Below are 21,749 nucleotides of genomic sequence, written 5' to 3' on the forward strand. Positions count from 1 at the left end.
AGTGATACATCTTAAAGAAGTGTTTGAAGTATTTCTATCTGTCAGTTTCAACTAAGCTAATTTTTAAAAATTGCTCTTTGTACTGTGCCTTTCTCATGAACCTCTGTGAATTTAATGCATGCAATATGTGGGGGGAAATCCTATCAGCCTCAGTTCCCATCCCCCCCAAAGTCTGAGAAGCAGATTTTAGAAGCACATTGCTGCACCTGCAAGGATTTTGTCATTTTATTAAACGGACCTGAGATAATATTCAGTGTGTCTTGTAGGGAGGAATTTCGGAAAGAGGTGAGAGAAAATGCCAAGTTGGCCCCTGTTCCCTCTTGTTAACTATCTATTCTGTTGCATCTCTATCTAAAACAGTGTTGGGAGGACTGTTCTTCATTACCAGGGAATGTGAGTCATTCCCAGACTTGTGTGATTGGGATTCCAAAGCGTTGCTGTATCCGATGGTCTTATTAAATCCAAGTGTCAGTGCAGCCTTTCAGACTGTAGGGGAGAGCTCACTTACAGCTGGTGACCTGGTTCTAGTTACCACACAGAGACACTGGCGAGACCAGTGCCCCCCTCCGAGCACCCAGAATCCCTTGTGATGGCTCTTACCAACTGTTCCCAGATTTGGGGGTTTCCTGGTTCACTTCATGGGCTTCAATACATTTCAGCTCCCTGTTTATATCCTAGTTGGGATCTGTATACTTTAGGGGAAAAGTATCCGCAAAGTGTCTGTAGACAAGCTAGTGCCAAGGCTAGCCCAGCATTTGGAGGGGACTGCATTTCAGATTTACTCAGCCCTAGCAGTGTTAATTTCGTGGTGTCCAGGATCTAGCAAGATGCTATCCATTTTCAGCTGAGTCCAAACAAAACAAATAAAACATCGACCAGAGAGGGAGGAGACTATGGATGTTGCCAGAAAATTAGTTTTCCCTGTCTTTTCTTTCTCCTAGAATGTTTCACAGCCAATGGTGCAGATTATAGGGGAACGCAGAACTGGACGGCGCTACAAGGCGGGAAGCCATGCCTGTTCTGGAACGAGACTTTCCAGCATCCATACAACACTTTGAAATACCCCAATGGGGAGGGGGGCCTAGGCGAGCATAATTATTGCAGGTAAGATGGGACCACACAGTGCTTTAAAAAGAAAATCTTTGACCTTCTTTTCCAGTCCCTTCCAGCATAGCTCACAACTACGGAAAGCTTCTTTGTCTCCTCTTGGCCAACTCAGAAAGCCTTTCTTGTTACTATTTTAAAAATCTTCCTCCCACACCTTGCTTGTGTGTGTGTGTGTGTGTGTGTTTGTGTGTATGTGTGTATATACATACATATACAGAGTCTACCACTCTTTTCAACTGGGATTGCTTTGATACAAAGGCTTTCAGAACTCAGCTTTCCTGTATAATCACTTACATGTCTCTTGGGAAGGGCTTTCTTAGTTGGCCCTATCATCAGTAGACAATAGGTAGCAAAGCTTTCTAAGCTACTGTGAATGTGGTGGTCAAGCAGAGCACCATCTGTGGTCCAAACCTCCCTCTGCTTCTGAGCAAAGGAAGTTGTCCTACATTATCCCACCTCCTGCTAGCCCACAATAACCTTGCTCTGGGAGCAGCTATAGCCATCAGATTTGTGATGTTTCTTTCCTTAGAATAAGGTGTTTCTTTGGTCTTAACCTCCTATCTGACTCTGGCAGACTCTTCACCTGAGATCTTCACCTGAGATACAAGAGTCTGGTAACTTCACCTGAGATCCAAGGTGCTTCAGATGTGTACTTGCAGTTTTCCATGGAGATGATCCATGACTTTGATTAGATTCTCAAAGTTAGCAGTGATCCAAAACAAGTTAAGAATCACTGGTCTAGGGAAGCCCGGGTGGCTCAGTGGTTTAGCACCACCTTCAGCCCAGGGCGTGATCCTGGAGACCTGGAATCGAGTCCCACGTCGGGCTCCCTGCATGGAGCCTGCTTCTCCCTCTACCTGTGTCTCTGCCTCTCTCTCTCTCTCTGTCTCTCTCATGAATAAATAAATAAAATCTTAAAAAAAAAAAAAAAGAATCACTGGTCTATAGGGACAAGAGCAAAGAAAGATTCTAAGCACTTTCAGTTATAGCTACATTTTAGCTATTTATACTCAAGATCCTGATAATGTGACTCATGGTTCAGCACTGTGTCGAATTTAGTTATTATTAGGACAGGTACAAAGGCAGCCTCTTGAGCCATCAGGACAGAGAGAAATAATCACTGAGCTACACTGTGAGCCATATGCTATGTCCCTGGTTCTACCAGTATGTTGGAATCTCAACCATGGTAACTGTCAACCCAGGTGAGCCACCATATTCATACCTGCATTGCATGGGCCACACTGTTTACCCTCTCTCTCTGTGTACCTTTGCTAATACTCCAGGACCCTTGTGGCTGTCTTGAAGTCCCAGGCCTGTCATCCAGGTTACCCCTGTGCCTATAGCTCTCTCCTTTACCTCTGCTCTAATTTGTTGCAACTGGCCATTTCCCCACAGTTGCTGTTGGATTATTTTTTATTTGTTACTATAAAAATGTTAAAAGCTTTTCTAAAAAAATTCTCAAAAATTATAGATGAATATTGCTTAAATAAAGTCTCTCATTTGACATCTTTCCCCTGAAATCCTCGGCAAGCCCCATTTCCCAGAGGTAAGAGTTCGTATTATATTACTTCACATTTTGCTATCTGTTGCATTTTATTGTTAAAATTTACACACACTCAACTCATTCTTTTACATTTTACTTTCAGAGTTATACATATTCATTAAAATATTTTTTGCATAATTAAAGCAATTAACCTCACTCTATCTCTGGTTTCTTTCTTTCCCTATTGCTATTCATAAAAATAGTTGGGTTGGGTTGGGAAGAGAAACCAGTGTTTGGGATTTTTGTGTGTTTGTTTTTACATGTTACTTAAATTCTTGTTCCAAAGTGTCTCTTGGTAGTGGGCTACTAGTTTATGCTATTATTCGGTTGCTTTCTATCAAATACGACTTCTAAGAAGAGCTCCTTGGGGGACACCTGGGTGGCTCAGTGGTTGAGTGTCTGCCTTTGGCTCATGGGCGTGATCCTAGGGGTCCTGGATCGAGTTCCGCATTGGGCTTCCTATGGGGAGTCTGTTTCTCCCTCGGCCTGTGTCTCTGCCCCCCTCTCCCTTTCTCTTTCTATCTCTCATAAATAAATAAATAAACCTTTAAAAAAAAAAAAGAGCTCCTGGATTAAGCCCTACTTTAAGGTAAATTTTAAATTTCCAAAGAGGTTTAATTCCTATGAAAAAGAAAGTCTTTTCTCACAGATTAGCACCCAGCCCTACACAGGCTCCCAGAAATGCACATAGTTCTCCACTGTGAGAGCCTGGAGGGAATCATCTTTCTCCTCAGCCCTGGCCAGTAGCAGCCTCTCCTTTGACTTGATGGAATGTACCAGACCTGAACTACCAGTTTCTACTTCAGAAAAAAAGGGAGGCCGAAATGTTGATTCTCATCACATCAGTGAGTCCAGGCCTTTTGTTTTTGCACTGCTGTGAAATCCAAGATGAATTTGCTTATTCTTTATTAAGCTATTCTGATGCTTTTCAGAATGGTTTTGACATTGATAACAAACAGTTGTTTTCTAAGGTCTTTACCAAATACTACATCAAAGCTGGACACCGAATAGAGAGAGGAAGATGACAGTGAAAAACTGTTTAAAGAAGGGCTTTGTACAAGTTTTCCTGCTTTGATTTCTCGGCTGACATCCGACACCATGTTTGTCTTGTGCTCTGGTGCCAGACTCATCGCAGTGGAGATGTCTGCGAGATGGCGAGTGATGGGAATGCACTTCTCTGAGCTCGACGGATCTGGATTAGAGGGGAAGGCAGAGGGACAGGGAAGAGCAGAGTTGGCGCTGGCACCTGCCTTTGGGCACAAAAACTGAAAGGACCCTTTGTGCTTCAGGGCGGCTTATCTTCTGGGCCTCACAATAGGCTTATCCGTCTCAGGCCTGATAGGGGCGGCCCCACTGCTCCCGCTGCAGGGTCTTTATGCCCAGTTCCGGACTAACCGGAGTGTCAGGTTTCCAGTGTTCTGAATCGAAAGAAAGGGAGCTGAGAACACCGAGGAGAGGCAAGGCTTTTCTGTGTGTGTGGTAACCCTGGCTGTTTTGGAGTCTGTTTCAGAAGGATGGCTCATTATCATCAGGGCACTCTTGAGTTGAAAAACCTTAAAGAGCATTTTAGAAATGTGAACTAAACCTTTAAAACATATTGCTGCTGCATCAGAAGTTGGTATCAGGATCATAGGAATGCATGTTCTGACTGAAACTGGCTTAGCTTTCTTTCTTTCTTTCCTTCTTTCTTTTTAAAAAGATTTTATTTATTTATTCATGAGAGACAGAGAGAGAAAGAGAGAGAGAGGCAGAGATATAGGCAGAGAGAGAAGCAGGCTCCTCACAGGGAGCCCGAAAAGGGACTTGATCCCTGAACCCGAGATCATGCCCTGAGCCAAAGGCAGATGCTCAGCTGCTGAGCCACCCAGACATCCCTCTTCTTCTTTTTTAAATAATCTCTACACCAATGTGGGGCTTGAATTCATGACCCTGAGTTCCAGAGCTGCATGGTCTTCAGAGTGAGCCAGCCAGGTGCCCCCCCCCCTTTTCTCTTCAAAAGAAATAGCACTGAGATACATACCAATTATTAGAAATAACAGAGGGATCTCTGGGTGGTTCAGCGGTTGAGATCTCTGGGTGGCTGTCTCTCTGTGTCTCTCATGAATAAATAAATAAAATCTTTTAAAAAAAAAAAGAAATAATACAGAAGTTGACAAGTTCCATTTTGGTAAACTTGAAAAACAATGAACCAGTTGACTTAACATGACAGAAATGTTACTTGTGTGTCCTTGCCCCGACAGAAATCCAGATGGAGATGTGAGCCCCTGGTGCTATGTGGCAGAGCACGAGGACGGTGTCTACTGGAAGTACTGCGAGATTCCTGCTTGCCAGAGTAAGGCTCTCATGCACCCACTGCAGGTTTCAGGACACTGAGCACCGAGGGTACAGAGTGAAAGGCCACTCCCAGAGGGCAGGTTGTTCAGGCAGGTGGATTTCATGAAGCAGGTGAAAGGAGAAGCCATCCTGGGCTGAGGATTTTCCTCCTCTTGTTGAGGCTTTTCAGGAATAGAATGCCTGGTTTCCCTAGGACCCATTCCCTTAATGGATAAGTCCACCCAGAATTTCTAATTCCCACTTAATTTCCTCATGTGGATTCATTCATGGATAGAGAGATGGCAAGGGCTCAGTAGAACGCCAGGAAAACAAAACTACCTCACGCTTTAGGGAATGAATTGTCTAGATTGAATGAAGAATCCTTTATAGACAGTAAACCTAAACTATGACACTACTTATTTGCATTTGATGCACTATCTCCCCTGAAAAATGGTATTTGGGAAATACCTCATTGATCCCCTCCAACACCAGCGTGATTGTCCTTTTCCTCATGTTAGCATAAAGATGTTCTGTTGTTTTTCATGATAACTCATACTTCATCCCTCTCTACTATGAAAAACCCAGTTTCTTTAGCCTTTTACTCCAACGCCTGCTTTCTAGCTGTTGCCTTCATTTATTTGTTTATTCAGTGTTTATTATATACAAGGTACAAAGGTAAAAGGATACCGTGACCCTTAGGGAATATGTGCCGTGGCAGGGATTCTTTGGAAGATACTTGAAAAAAAGGTAGGAAATATTATAGGAAGGCTTAAAGTATAGAATCCAAAGCCAGAACTGGAAGGAGTTTATTAATGTAGTGTTCGTCAGATCTTTTTTTCTTTCTTTTTTGAGAGAGGGGTCAGAGGGGCAGAGGGAGAGAGAGAGAATATTAAGTAGGCTCCACGCCTAGCATGGAGCTCAACACAGAGCTCAATCTAAGAAGCCTGAGATCATGACCTGAGCCAAAATCAAGAATCAGATCCTTAACTGACTGAGCCCCCGTAGTATCTCCAAATATGCCAAGGGGAACAGGTCTTTGTAGTTACTAGAGCTGAGGAAAGGGATCGTGCATTCATAATAATTCTACCTGGGTTGTTTTTTCCATATTATTTATCCTCACTCCTTGCCCTGCCACCTTCCTCACTCCTCAGGAGGCCTGGAGGCTGTGCATATAGAGTGATATGGGAAGTCTGCGGGGGATCTGGGACCTCTAACTCAACTCATGCCCACCACAGCAGTCTGAATTCTGCTGCCTCATGGGGAAGGGCCATCCCCTGAACCAGTGCTGCAGGCCCCACCACTCACCTTCCAAAAGTTAAACTTCCAAATGGTACCGCTGCCTGGCAGTGAGGCCCTGGCCTCACTATCCTTCCAACCCGAGTATGCCTTGATTCAGTCCCAAAATTGAGAAAACAGTAAAGACCAGCAGAATGGGCTTTTGCTCAGTCTGCTTAATCAAATTTTTAAAATGAAAAACATCTCATTTGGCTCTAGTTATGTAAAGAAGAAAGGGGCAGGGGGAGAGGAAAGCAGATTTTCCTCGGTCCATTTGTTCTACACAAAGATAGTCTTTTACTACTAGCCTATGTCATTCTCTTAGGAATGGCAGAGAGGGGATTTCAATCTGGCTGCTTTTATTTGGGAAGATAATCCTGAACTTGCATTTATAAAATATAATTTGGGCCAGTGGGAACCGACTCATGTGGTCACTGAAACTAACTTCCAGAAGAGAGAATTACTGAAAAATGGTACAACCCATCTAGTACCCTTCTAATTCCTGATATTTGCAGGATGTGCCTTACTGTTCCAAAAAAAAGAAAATTAAATATCATTTCCTTTTTTATGGTCCTTTAGTAGCCTTTTCAAAGCTTCTAAAGTTGGCCTTGAAATGGTCTGGGTAGGGAGACCTACAGAGGTTAAGAATGAGAGCTGGGGAATACCTGCTTTGAGGGTGTGGGGGAGGGAACAGTGCCTGGCTTTGGTTCTTTGGAAAACCCTTCCGTTCACTCTTTGGGCACCAGGGCTCCCCATCTAGCTGAGCCTCACACCTAGAAAGTCTGGCAGAACATTGTGCTCCTTAGTGTGTCTGAAAACTCCTGTGCTGTGTGAAGCAAGAGACCTTGGTAATTGCCTAGTGGACTCGATGGAGATACACCCTGCCTATTTTAGGCCAGTTTTGCCCTATTTCTGGATGTGGAGTCATAATTTTCATGAATAATACTAACCCTCTGTGTGAAGCCCACTATTCATGATTAGCATTGAACTTGTACAGGAAAAGGCCTGTGACATGATCAGATTCCTGGAAAGTTCATATCTGAATATAACAGACCCAGCAGGAGCCGGGGGAGTGGATGTTTAGGGACAAAGCAGAATGTGGTTGAATGGCTGGCCATTGTGTGGAGACTGGAATCTCTGCCTGTCGGCATATTATGGACAGAGCTAAGACAAGCGGGAAGGCAGTGATGAAGTATGATTCAAACAGGGGGCAAAGAGAAACTTGAACTGTGCTCTTGACCTATGGAGCATGGATCAGAACTTACTGTTAACAGGAGAACAACTCTGAGGTAATTGAATTTGCTCTTCAAACCACATGTGCCAGTATGTTTCTCAGAAACCCCATGTTCCTACTGCAGACAGAAAAAATACAGATCATTAAAAGCAAATTTCAAAGTCATCAAGGTTACCATCCCTCTAGATCCTATCCTCTACAACTCTGAGGCCTGTTGATTTGGCTCTTGGGAAAACCATTTAGCTTAATATCTGTTCTTTGCCTGTCTCTTTTTTGTTAAATAATCATCCTACTATTCTAATTCCGATTTATTTCATTGCTTTCAAAGGACATGCTTGAATGGACCTCAGCATGGCTTTTGATTTGTTCTATTTTACCTCTACATTCTTTATAAAAGTTTGGTACAGTTTTGTAAAAGTTAAGTAATCTAGTTGTGAGATGGAGGGAAACCTGCAAGTGGCATTTAAAGGCAAATGTAATTTCCTTCACATAGCCAACGTGTGCCTGAAACCATGGGCATGAGTAATTTACCTTCTCATTGTTGAGAGTGATTTTTTGTTTGCTATAAAACACTCACTTGATTTCTGCAAACTCATTTGCAGAATTTGAATTATACAAATTCATCTTTGAAATAGGGAAATTTGAACATGGAGTATTAGATTATATTAAGCATTACTGTTAATTTTATTAGGTATTATAATGGCATGATAAAATTCTTAAGTTGTTTGAAATTATAGATACATACCGAAATACTTGTGGTTGAAATGATAATATATCTGGGATTTATTTTAAAATGATCTAGTCTCCCAAAGAGTGAATGAGTCAGATGAGGGAAATAGATGAAACCAGATTTTTTTTTTTTTTTAAAGATATTTGTTGATGCTGGATGACAAGAGGCTCATTATTCCTTCCTGCTTTTGTGTGTGTTTGAAATTTTCCACTATAAAAAAGAAATTCTAGGATATCTTAAAATTTTATAATATTTTAAATACTTCAAAAAATATGTAATTACAATCTTCAAAGTATCTGGGTTCAATGTGTAACGTGATTAACCTATTAACCTAAATTGTGATACTTTTGCACATAGCTCACAGGTATCTAAGTTAGTTTTGTTTTGTTTTTCTAAGATTTATCCATTTATTCATGAGAGACACACACACAGAGAGAGAGAGAGAGAGAGAGAGAGAGGAGACACAGGCAGAGGGAGAAGCAGGCTCCCCACAAGAGCCCAGTGCAGGACTTGATCCTGGATCCCAGGATCACGACCTGAGCCAAAGGCAGCCGCCCAGCTGCTGCACCACCCAGGCATCCCTCTAAGTTAGTTATTGAAGTGAGTGATTAGGGGTACCCAGGTGGCTCAGTGGTTAAGCGTCAGACTCTTGGTTTCGGTTCAGGTCATGATCTCAGGGTCATGAGATCAAGCCTCGAGTCAGGCTCTGTGCTTGGCATGGAGCCTGCTTGGGATTCTCTGTCTCCTTTTCCCTTTGCCCCTCACCCCCTTCCTCTCTAAAAATATAAGTAAATAAAAATAAAGTTAGTGATTAAAATTTTAGTTATGAAACTTATTAAAACTACTAAAGTTATGGGACGCCTGGGTGGCTCAGTGGTTTAGCACCTGCCTTTGGCTCAGGGCGTGATCCTGGAGTCCAGGGATCGAGTGCCACATCGGGCTCCCTGCATGGAGCCTGCTTCTCCCTCTGCCTGTGTCTCTGCCCCTCTCTCTTTCTCTGTGTCTCTCATGAATAAATAAATAAAATCTTAAAAAAAAATAAAAATTAAAATTAAGTTATTAAAGTTGAAAATCACAAGGGGTTTATTACCAGCTGTGACAGATGACAGTTTTTAAGCTCTGACCATATGCCATACCTTGTACAGCTCAGGGGACACAAGGATGATGTGGTCTATAGCCTGTGGGAAGCAAAAACAGACATATAGACAAATAAGTATATGCAAGATACTCTAATAAATGAGATGAGCAAAAGTTTGGGAACATTGAAGGAGGAGTGTCTGTCCTGGGATGGTGGGAGGTAGGGGCTACTGGTTATCAAAGAGGGTTTTTGGGAAAGGTGGGATCTTGGGCTTCTCCAACTTTAAGTTTCCTTATGAAACTTATGAAACTGTAGTAGTACAATCATAGGGATCTTATTAAAATGCAGATTGTGATTCAGTAGGTATGGGGCAAGCTACAGACTCTGCAGTCCTAACCAGTCCTGGAATATGGAGATGTAGGATCACACCTGAAGTAGCCAGGTTGTGGATGTTAGGGTTGGGTGGAGTAGGGAGGGCAATGGGGGTAAAAGGAACAGTGTGCATGCATGTACACACTGGTGAATTCCTAGGCAAAGTCAGTGTTGCTGAGATAGAAATTTTAAGAAGGAAGGACAAGAGATGAGGTCTGAGAACAATTAAGTGGGGCCAGATAATGGATGATGGTCTTGTGGTCCTGGGTATGGAGCTTGGACTTGCCCTGGGAAGACGGTGATAAGGCTGAAGAATATGGAGTGTCAGAAGGAAATGTTTCTCATAGCTTCTCAAGCTTCTGTGTTAGGGATTTGGGGTAGTTTCTCCCTCTTAATCCCTGAGAAGTTCTCCAGAGATTGCATCATTCACACACAGGAGTCCTAAGAGGATGCCAGCCACAGCACTTCTACAAAACGGGGCCTTTGGTGACTTCACTGGCTGAAGTTCCTTTTAATTATGTGACACCCTGACCTTGTTAAAACAAATTTCTTGTTCCTTACAAAAATGCTCCCAATCATGACCCTTAATATGAGGTTTTAAAGCTATGTTCAGAGCTCTAGTAAAAAGCCAAGGCACTTTGGTAGTGGTGGTCAAGGAAAATGTTTGGTCTCTGTTAGCACTTTTCGCACTTTAATGTCAGTGGTGATGCTGGTATGTTTTAGCTTTTATTTCAGCTATGTTTGAATACCTACTACGCATAAAACACTTATGGGCAGCCCCCGTGGCTTAGCGGTTTAGCGCCGCCTTCACCCCAGGGCGTGATCCTGGAGACCGGGGATTGAGTCCCACGTTGGGCTCCCTGCATGGAGCCTGCTTCTCCCTCTGCCTGTCTCTCTCTCTGTCTCCCTCTCTCCCTCTCTAGTAAATAAATAAAATCTTAAAACAAACAACACATTTATATTCACATTACCTCATTTAACCTTTCCAGCAGTGCTGTAAAGCAGGTGGTGTCCACTTACCACCCACCATTGTTTGGATGAGACAATGAGGCTAGAGGGTGATCTGATGAGAATTTCACTCCAAACTAAATTGGATTTGGGTCTAGGGCTCCTAATGGCAAGACTGATGCCCTTTCCTTCCAGTACTTGAAAACAGCCCCATTTCCTTTATTTCCTTGAAAATGGGGGCCCTGGGATGGATCCAGGCTACTGTTGAGGTCATTCTTGAGAATTTTCTTGGTGGATTGTTTGGGAATTAGAGTTTGAAATTCTGATAGTATGCTAAATTATTAAGAGTGCCTTTTTGACATTGTGGAAACCAAAGGATTAAGTCAGTGGCGACAGAGGGTCTGCAGTTCAAGCTGTTAGCTCTAAGTCATTTTCTTGTCTTCTTTGAGTTTGGGAAATCCCAAGCCCCAGGAGGACAACAGGCTGTGATGGTATCCAGGAAGCATTCGCTGCACAGCAGAACTGCTCTGTAGGATATTGGGATGTCTCCGCGGGTGTTCCCATCCCAGCTGTTCTCAGCTGGGAAGGGGCTCCCTGGAGTTGTACCCTTGGCATGAAGCACTGCATCAGCAGCCTTGCCCAGGCCTGGGGGTCTTTCCCAACACGAAGTCTTCATTGCATAGGGTGAAGTTCACCTCAAAAAAGATACATCTGGGTGCATCATTAACACTTTACAGCTAAACAAAACCCCAAACTTTAGCTAATAGCCAAAGCAATATTGAAATGAACATTAATAATATAAATTATGCAGACTCGTTTTTTGCACCTCTTCTCTCTGGTCATTACAATTACTTAGCGTGTTTGTTGCATTGAGTCCTTTTAGATTAGCATTAAATTAGAGTATGTCAGAATCCTGCTTCATACTGTTCATTCTTGCTTTATGTGAGTAGTTTTGTTTTCCCAACCAGACTAAGCTGTTTGAAGACAGGAGCAGGGGTAGCTCTGGAATTTCTATGAAGGAGAGACTTAAGGTGGCAAAGGAGACTCCTCTTGAAGCTTCATTTGAGGAGCAAGTGCTCTCTTTTTACATGGCTGCTATGTTTATTTGTGGAGGATGCTGATGGAATCTAGGGTGGCTTCCCCTTCCAAGCCATATATTTTAGCAATCTCCCAAAACACCTACCACAGCAGAGGCCATAACAATGCTAATTAAATATTCTTGATGGTGTGATATCATGTCTCTTCCAGTAAGAAAGACAACACAAATTACTGGAAAGAATGTGTATGTCAAAGTCACATTGGCTTAGGTTTGAATCTTAATCGTTTCATGGCTTTTGGCAAAATGACTCTCCTCTGAGCCTTGGGTCTCCTCATTTGTGCTTTTTTAGGATTCTTTTGAAGAGTCAATGGGTAAAGTACACACAACCCTAAGTTGGGAGCCCAGCCCATGGTGGGCATGGAAGTTCTAGCAGGTGTTATGGTGGCCTGTGCTTTCCCTAGGGAATGGACTGCTGCTGGCATGTTCCCACCATGCAATTCCTAAATAGGTTATTCCTAACCTGTGTGTTATTTCTGTCCATTCCTTTTTTATCTGACTAGCCATGGGCTCAGTAGCGTGCCTCAGCTGCTGCGGCAGCCACTCCCCTGGGGCCTGATGTGGCACTACAGTCAGGGAACACCAGAGGCCCAGCATTTGTTCTCACAGTACAGTTTTATGGTTTCAGATCTGGCGGATACTCGATTGTTCTTTGTTTTTGGCAGTAGATATTATTTAATTTTCCATGAGGAAAAAAAAGACTTTCTGAACCAAATGGACATTTTCCTCAATGACAGATATATACTGTATTTCCAAAATGTTCTATTTTTTTAATTTTTATTTATTTATGATAGTCAAAGAGAGAGAGAGAGAGAGAGAGAGAGAGAGAGAGACAGAGACATAGGCAGAGGGAGAAGCAGGCTCCATGCACCGGGAGCCCGATGTGGGATTTGATCCCGGGTCTCCAGGATCGCGCCCTGAGCCAAAGGCAGGCGCCAAACCGCGGCACCACCCAGGGATCCCCCTCCAAAATGTTCTAAAGCACAGTTGGGTAAGTCATATGAAAAACTTAAAAAGGGAAAACCATTCAGATCAACAAGGATGATTTTACTGAAAACCTTTATACACTAGCATTTGCCTATAAGGAATATACATAAACATAATAAAGAATCCCTACTGTCAATCTTATGATATAATTAGGAATTTGAGTTATAAACATGGGAAGAAATTGGAGACCAGCCTACCAGTTACATAAATATGATTGAATTAGAGGATGGAGTACTGTGAGTTTTTGCAGAGGAGAGGGCTCTTGGTAGGGTTGTGGAGGTTGGAGCCATCATTACAGAGAAAGGTGGATGGCGCTGGATGGATCAGGGCATACCAGGTCAGGGAACAGCCTGAAAGGGACTTGGAGGAAGGACCTGGGGTTTTTAGGGGTGGGAAGAGGCTGGGGACCACATTGCCCCAGTAGAGGAGTGGACAGGGAGGGACCAGCTGAGGCCTGAAAACTAACTCAAAAGCCAGAGTTAGTGAGTTGAAGACTGACACATGGAAAGTCCTAGTTTAGGAAAATGAGACTAGGGTCCATTTACAGGATGGATCTGAGGAAGGATATCTGGGGAGGGGAGGCTGGTGCAGACTTCTAAATCCAGGGGATCAGGGTCTGAGCTATGATGGCAACAGTGAGATAAGACAGGAAGGGTTAAATCCAAGATACATTTAGGAAGAAGACAACTTGATGACAAGTAGAATATATAAGGGATGAGACAGCAGGAAGAGTCAAAGATGACTCTGTGGTTCCTTGCCTGGGATATTTGTGGTGTCCCTGAAAAACAAAAGTTCAAGTCAACAAACTGAGCTCTTCTTCCCAGAGACACAGCTGTATCATTCCTCCTGAACTTGGACTGACTTTTTGTCAAGTAAGGTGTTTCAATTGTCTGTTGCTTCATAATAAGCAATCCCAAACCCTTGTGGCTTAAGACAACAGCTTATCATTTCTTCTGCTCATGTGGGTTGGCTGAGTTTCAGTTTGGTGGTTCTTCTGCTACTCTCATCTGGGCTCAGTCAGGTGGTTGCATTCCTGTGGAGGCTCTGCTGGGGCTAGGACATCCAAGATGACTTCCGGCCTCTACCTGGGGACCACTCTTTCCAACATGTGGCTCAGCCACATGGTGGCTGGCTGGCTTCCAAGAGAGAGGAGGCAGAAACTGCCAGTCCTCTTAAGGCATGAACTCATAAGTCCACCACGTTCTGTCAATCAAAGCAAGTCACAAGGCCAGCCTAGAGTCAAGGACAACGGAAATTGATGCCAATTCTTAAAGTAGGTGGCAATCCACATGTATGGGGAGGAGTGAGATTATTAGAGTCTCCTTTAGAGACTCTCTATCACATTAAATTACCAGAAATTAAGTTTTGGAGAAAGAATTCCCACCAAAAGAGAACTACCACTGTGATACATCAGGGCTGTGTGAGAGTCAAAATCCTTAAGAATTCTTACTACCTTCCCCTGAAGGTAAAATTTCACAGGGGAAGAAAAGTCTATGTTTACTTATTTATATGGACAAGTTGATAGGAGACTCAGAGACATGAATAGTGCTGCTTTCAGAATTAGTGTGACTGACAAAGGAGAGCTGGTGTTTAAAAAGAAAAAAGTATAGTGGGGCCATATTGGGATAGGACTTGGACCAAGATGGCAGCTGCCAGATCCAGTATGGAAGCTGTAGATGGACATGACAGAGGACAATATGTTTTGGTCACTGCTCAAGGCTGAGAGTGGATGAGTCTACACTTAACCCATCAATTCTCTGAAGGAAGTATTTGAAATGATTTGTACTCTGATAGGATACCAGGGGCATCATCTCATATGAACTTGTTCCTTGCTCTCATGGAGGGAAGAAATCAGCCACTGAGACAATTGTGAAGTCCCAGGGGCAGAAGATGGTCTCAATACAAGGTTTTTTTTTTTTTTTTTTTTTTTAAGATTTATTTATTTATTCATGAGAGACACAGAAAGAGAGAGGCAGAGACATAGGCAGAGGGAGAAGTAGGTTCCTTGCAGGGAGCCCGATGTGGGACTTGATCCCAGATCCTGGGATCACACCCTGTGCCGAAAGCAGATGCTCAACCACTGAGCCACCTAGGCGTCCCTCAACACAACACAATGACTTAAAATAAGGTTAAATGACTTAAATTAAGCAGAGTCACTGCATTTCATTTCTGAAGAAACAGATTTTACTTATAAGAATGTAAAAGGAATTCTACAGAGCTGGGGAAGTTTTCCAAAATGCAAGATAAGAACTTTGCTTCTGGTTTCTTAAACAAATATCCCAGATCTGGTCAAAGCACTGGAATAGAAAACACAGTAACAGTCAGGACTTCTTATATAAATTGCCATCTGAAGATTTGTATTCAAATTGAGCTTTTGTTGTAATAGGTATGCTTTCTATCTTTGTCAGGAGTTATTTGATTGCCAGGAATGGAACTCACTCAAGTTAACTTGAGCAAAAAGAATTTATTGGAAAGATATTGGGAGTATATTGCCGAACCCCCAACCTGCGTCCCCAAAACCTGGGAAGAGAGTACTCACTCTTGCCATCTCTCTCGGGGGCCACATGGTCTCCCAGCTCTGCCTTTCAGGATGGCATCCATTCTTCTTCGTCTTTGTGGACCAGAAGAATCAACTCACTCTTCAATTCAGGTGGCCCAAAAGCTGCTGGTTGCCTTAATCTCTATTTACAGAACCCTGTAAGTCCAGTGCTTGCAGTTCATTAACTGAAATCCCAATGATAGCTTGCTGGGAGAGAGAATCTCCTCGGCCTTACGGAAGTCAGTCAGAGGAGGGATCCTTTAGCCTGTTCCCATCCAGCAGCAGATCCTCTCAGAAGGTGCCACAGGCAATATGTGGCCCTTAGAACAGTGTTGTTGGCCACAGAGACTCCCATGGAGGTGTACATAGCACCTTCACAGTGAAGCCACAGTTTTATCCAAATGTAAAACGTAGTCAGCCTGCCTGGATGCTTCTTCCCAGCTTTTCCTTGTGATGGTAAAAGAGCAATAGTTCCTGAATTAATCTGAATAGAGGACCATTTCCCTTTAGCCACCTCTAAAACTTTTATCTCTGTCAAGACCTCTAAATATCTGAAGAAAATGTTGCTAATTAACTTTGTCATGCGTTTTAAAGCATCAACTATGATAAACGAGATCTGTTTGTATTTTAAGATGATTTTTTAAAAATTGAAAGTGATGAAGCCTCTCTGGTAAGAGAAAAAATGCATGACCAAGCCACAGGACTTTAAAGTGGTCTTGAAAGTAAAAAGGAATTTGAGAACAAATATCCTTTTTCAAATTGACTTTTCCTCCCTGCTTCTGGGAAGAGCTAAGGGTGGGACACGGTCTGGAAATGCACTCAGTTGGCCAGTAATGCTTTTGAAGAGTACATGACGTGTCTTCTCCGGCGAGACTTCGAGCCACACTTTCCAGCGCGAGTCAGAGGGCAGTGGCACCCCTCAGAGGCTGGCCACTGTCTCAAAGGCTGGCCTCGTGGCACACTGAGTGTTGAGGGACTAATGTGTTTGAGAAGTCATTCTTTAATCTTACTTCCGTTCAGTTCGCCAGACTGGTCCTATGAGAAAAGGGAACAAAACCACAAAGTGAGAATCTGCCACCCCAGAGCTTACTTGTGCTCTCTGGTTCCATCTTCTGTGCCCCCATGGAAGGCCCTTAACCTCACCAGCTGGTGATTTCTTCTTTGTCACATAAAATAACCCCATCCGTGCCTCCCTCAAAGAGCTTTGATTCCCATGTGAGATGCTTATGTGAAAGTAGACTGTGTGCTCACCAGATGTAAGAGATCGATGCTTTAATAACTGGAATTAAACCCAGTTTTTTGAGGTGGCTGCCTTTGACTTTTTCTTTTAACTCAATGCTATTCTAGTTTTCTTTTTCTGAGCAAGTTGTTTCTGTTTGTGCAGTGACTGATGAAAGTCCTATTATATATACAGTTGGCCCTTGAACAACGGAGGGTGAGGGGCACTGACCCCCTGCCCAGTCAGACATCCACATATAACTTCTGACTCTCCAAAAACTTAACTGCTAATAGCCTGCTGTTGACCAGAAGCCTTACTGATAACATAAGCAGCCAATTATCGCATACTGTGTATGTTACATGTACTATATACCGTATTCTTAAAACAGAGTAAGCTAGAGAAAAGACAGTGTTATTAAGAAAATCATAAGAGAAAATACATGTACAGTCCTGTCCTGTAAAAAATCCACATATAAAGTAGACACGTGGGATCCCTGGGTGGTGCAGCGGTTTAGCGCCTGCCTTTGGCCCAGGGCGCGATCCTGGAGACCCGGGATCGAATCCCACATCGGGCTCCCGGTGCATGGAGCCTGCTTCTCCCTATGTCTCTGCTTCTCTCTCTCTCTCTCTCTGTGACTATCATAAATAAATAAAAATTAAAAAAAAATAATAAAGTAGACACGTGCAGTTCAAACACGTGTTATTTAAGGGTCAACTATAATGATAATAAACACTGTTTATTCAGCATATATTATCCTGCCAGGCTTTGTGGTGTTTACTTTATTTGCATTATCTCATTTTAATTCTCCAAAGAATGCTTTGAGGCCATACTGCTCCTCATTCCACTGTTGATGAAACCAGGGCCAGAATTCATCCTGGGGTCTGACTCTAGAGCTCACATTGGTGATTTTTTTTTTTTTAAGATTTTATTTATTTATTCATGAGAGACAGAGAGAGAGGCAGAGACACAGGCAGAGGGAGAAGCAGGCTCCATGCAGGGAGCCTGACATGGGGCGCAATCCCGGGTCTCCAGGATCAGGCCCTGGGCTGAAGGCGACCCTAAACCGCTGAGCCACCAGGGCTGCCCTCACATTGGTGATTGCTGTAGAATGCTCACTACCCTTCAGAATATTGCTGCTGAGATGTACTGAGATGTGAGCATGCAAAAACAAATGGATGCCGGAAAGTAAGGAGCCTAGAGGCTCTCTCTCTTTTATAAACTATTTGTTCCAATTTTTCACACAGTTCTAATAAGCTCGATAGTATCATTGTAAGCCCAAGAAGCAGCAAATTAAGAAGAGAGTACACAGAGACAGTAGCACAAAATAGATGTTCTGAGATTCCTTCTAGTTCCGATGTTCTGAGGGCTCAACAGCCTCGGCGGTAACCAAGGGAACAGACTTAACTATTGAAGTCAGACACAATAACGCAAAAAAAAAAAAAAAAGCACACCAGGCCGGGGCTGTTTGGTGAAGCACATTTGATGACCTCAAGCCACCAAGAGAAATTTAAAGTGAAAAAAAAAAAAAGAAAAAAGAAATTTAAAGTGAGTTGTTTTTCTTTTTTTAAGAAATAGCTAATGCATTTTAGAAAGTTTCTTTCCAAAATGATGAGAATAAAACTTTAAATTTTCGCATTAACCTTTATGGAAAACTGTTATCTTGAATAGTGTTTCTAATAGCCAAAAAGGACCACGTGAAGGCAGGAGTCAGAACCAGTGGTCACTAGCTTTAAGTTACTGTTGTTATGCAGGTTGGCTCTGCCTTTTACTTACACCTTGCTCTATTCCTTTACTGCCACCTAAGAAGTACCTTTACCCACTCATTTGGTGATTCCAGCTGGTGATACAGAACATGCCTGTGCATCTAGCGTACAGTTTTAGAGCACTGGCTCTGTGACTGGGACCTTACTAGGCCCCTGGAATACGATGGTGTGTGGAAGATAGAGTCCTACCCTTAAGTCATTCATGGTTAGTTAATTGGGGAAAGAGACACATGAACAGGTGTTTAGAATCAAGTGTAGCCTAAGCTGCTACAGAACTACACAGCAGGAGCATATTACCTTATTTGCAGGGTAGAAGGATGCTCCCCAGGGGAAATAGTGCTCAGGCTGCAATGTTAAGCAGGATAGAGTTTGAGTTTTTTTAAGCATAAATTGCCCCACAAGGGGAATTTTATTGATGGCACTAATTTATTTCCCTCTTGAAAAGAACAACTGCAACCAATTGAAGTGAACATAACCTCAAGATTTTATGTCTTCATAACAAAATATGAAGCTTAGAACTGGATCACTTGGCCCTTTCTCTTCTTAATTCCTCCTAGTTCAAAATGCTTGCATCTCTTAACAGCCAGGATTCCCTTAGATCTGCAGTTGGGCTCAACACATTCAAGCCTTAGCACAATCTTCTTTGTAGTTTTAGCCTTTTTCCATAAAATCAGCTTAGTCTGCCCACCATAGCCACTCTGCTTCCTGTCATAATGCCACTTTCCCTGGGCATAAAGAGAATCTTTGCCTTTCTTGTACTGTGTCACTTTGTAGGGTTAGTGCTCGCCATACTTCTTGTAGAAAGTCCAGTGGGTTTTAGAAACGTTCATCATGTTTGCAAGAGTGCTATCGGCACAGAAAGAGGAGAAAGTATTCTTTTTTTTTTTTTTTAAGATTTTATTTATTCATTCATGAGAGACACACACAGAGAGAGGCAAAGACACAGGCAGAAGGAGAAGCAGACTCCATGCAGGGAGCCCGATGCAGGACTCGATCCCGGGTCTCCAGGATCATGCCCTGGGCCAAAGGCAGACGCTCAACCGCTAAGCCACCCAGGCGTCCCATGAGAAAGTATTCTAAGCCAAGGAAAGAGCATGTATGAAAGTCCAGAGGCCAGAGAGGAATGTGGAGTGGGGAAATTTGCAAATACACTATTGTTTAATTTGGCTTTCATCTAGAGCATGAGTTGAGGGATAGAGAGAGCGGTTATACTAAAGGTGGAGAGGAAGGGGAGTGAGGAGCATAGATTAGGTGGGGCCTTGTGTACCATGTGAGAGAGTTTGGACTTCATCCTGAGGGACTTTGAAGGTTTTAGGCAGGGCCCCTGTGTACCTCTGCAGCTTACTTTTCCCTTCTCTGTCATTGGTCACCCTTACTCTTTTTGTTCTTGCAAAGGCCAATGTTGTTTCTTCCTTTCTTTCCCTTCCTTTTGCCTGGAATATACAGTAAAGATTATTTTGGTTGCAGTGTACTAACTAGATTAAAATAAGGGTGCACCTAGAAACAGGGAGAGGATAGGAGGCCAATGCAGTAGTCTAAGTGGGAGGAGACAGTGGCCTAACCTGGGGAGGTGGTGGTGGGTCTGAGAGAGAGATATGGACAAACATCTGCAGTATTTGGGGAGGTAGATTTCATGGTATCTGGCAAGTGATTGACTTAGGCATGACAAGCATGATTCCTCAGGTCATTGATACTCAGATGGATGGTGCTGCAGCATGGTATAGTCTGACTTCCAGGGATCTATCTCACTACCCCATTGGAACATAAGCTGCCTGGATTTGCTCATCAAAACGTGAATGAAGCTTATAAGTTCCAGCTGCATTAATGCAACCCATAGCCTTGTTTATGTCTAATCTTAACATTTATGATTATGTGCCTTGGGCTTTCTATAAACTAATACATAATAATATGCTTACTTCTGATCATAATAGGATAAATGAGACAAAAATCAGAGTAAATGACCAGGATGATGATGATCAAGTAGTTCTTATTAAGAACTTTTGAATGCATGCCTTGGGTTTCCATATGCAAGTTCCCTTTAACATACTCGGCTTTAAGAAAAAATATTCGGCTTATAGGATATGTCCCTGACTAGAGATGCTTAACTCACTGCATTCATTTAAACTCTAAAGCCTAGCCATTCCCAAGCCAGGCCGCCACTGAACACCAGAGTCCTACTGCCTAGAGCTTTTCCATTTACATTTGCCACTATAGAGATTTGGTTTGTTTCCAAAAGATGCATTTTAACATTTGTGTGGTGAGCCACATTTGTTTTATTTGAACCATGTGTGACGCAAGGGAGAAGGGTAACCACTTGGCTGGAGGGGGAAGGGTGACTCTTGGGGTTATCAGGGGTTCTTCCTGCCAATTTAACAGGAACTGGTTAGATATTAGATGATAGCAGAAATTTAAAAGTACGTGTATATACATACACACAGATACACACATATATTTTTAGTTTTATGTGCCAACAGGCTAATGTGGATGTAAAGCTTGTTAAACTGGACCATGTTGTTTTCTAGTCTTTTTTTTTTTTTTTAAGATTTTATTTATTTATTCATGAGAGTCACAGAGAGAGAGAGAGAGGCAGAGACACAGGCAGAGGGAGAAGCAGGCCCCTCACAGAAAGCCCGTCGTAGGACTTGATCCCTGGACCCAGGATCATTCCCTGAGCCGAAAGGAGGCTCTCAACCCCTAGCCACCCCAGCATCCCTTTTTTTTTTTTTTTTTTTTTTTATTTTTGGAGCACCTGGGTGAATCAGTGGTTGAGTGTTTGCATTTGACTCAGGTCATGATCCAGGGGTTCTGGGATTTAGTCCTGTATCAGGCTCCCTACAGGGAGCCTACTTCTCCCTCTGCCTATGATTCTGCCTCTCCTTCCATGTCTCTCATGAATAAACAAATAAAATCTTTAGAAAAAACTTTTTAGGGACACCTGGGTGGCTCAGCCATTGAGCTTCTGCCTCTGGCTCTGGGTATGATCCTGGAATCCTGGGATCGAATCCCACATTGGGCTCCTTGCATGGAGCCTGCTCCCTCTGCCTGTGTCTTTGCCTCTCTCTCTTTGTGTCTCTCATGAATAAATAAAATCTTTAAAAAAACAATTTTTTTAAGTAATCTCTATACCCAATGTGGAGCTTGAACCCTACAACCCCAAGATCAAGAGTCAGACACCTCACTGACTGACCCAGCCAGGCGCCCCTGTTTTCTAGTCTTAAACATAAAGAAAAATGCTTTTTAGGAGCTTATATGTGACTCATTTTGGAATTGGATAACATGTAACTCTTAACTGACCTAGAAGTGCTTCTAAGGCCAGGACTCATTCATGTCTTATTATATCTTCAGTTACATAAACTGTGAGGAGCCAAACAGATAAAGTAAGGGAAAGAGCTTCATTTGATAGTGGAGTGATTCATAAATTAATAATACATGGAATACTAAGGTCTAGAGAGGTTGATTTGTCCATGGCCCACAATTAGTTAATTCCTTCATTCAATAAATGTATTTAGTATGTATTATGTAGGTGTATTAGTTATCTATTACTG

The 21,749-nt window shown here is 42.8% G+C and overlaps 1 protein-coding gene and 1 pseudogene across 2 annotated transcripts in view; one reads left to right on the top strand and one right to left on the bottom strand.

Annotated features, from left to right (window-relative positions):
• KREMEN1 (kringle containing transmembrane protein 1) overlaps positions 1-21,749 on the top strand; it is a 69,356-nt gene that overhangs the window by 18,612 nt on the left and 28,995 nt on the right. For both annotated transcript variants that reach the window (XM_072723138.1, XM_072723139.1), the window contains exons 2-3: positions 942-1,104; positions 4,891-4,982. In XM_072723138.1, coding sequence (XP_072579239.1) covers positions 942-1,104; positions 4,891-4,982 — 255 coding nt within the window. The remainder of the gene's footprint in view (positions 1-941; positions 1,105-4,890; positions 4,983-21,749) is intronic.
• Positions 18,488-19,037, bottom strand: LOC112906879 (large ribosomal subunit protein eL42-like; annotated as a pseudogene).

Source organism: Vulpes vulpes, chromosome 10, assembly GCF_048418805.1.
Source record: "Vulpes vulpes isolate BD-2025 chromosome 10, VulVul3, whole genome shotgun sequence".
In the NCBI taxonomy this organism is placed as follows: domain Eukaryota; kingdom Metazoa; phylum Chordata; class Mammalia; order Carnivora; family Canidae; genus Vulpes; species Vulpes vulpes.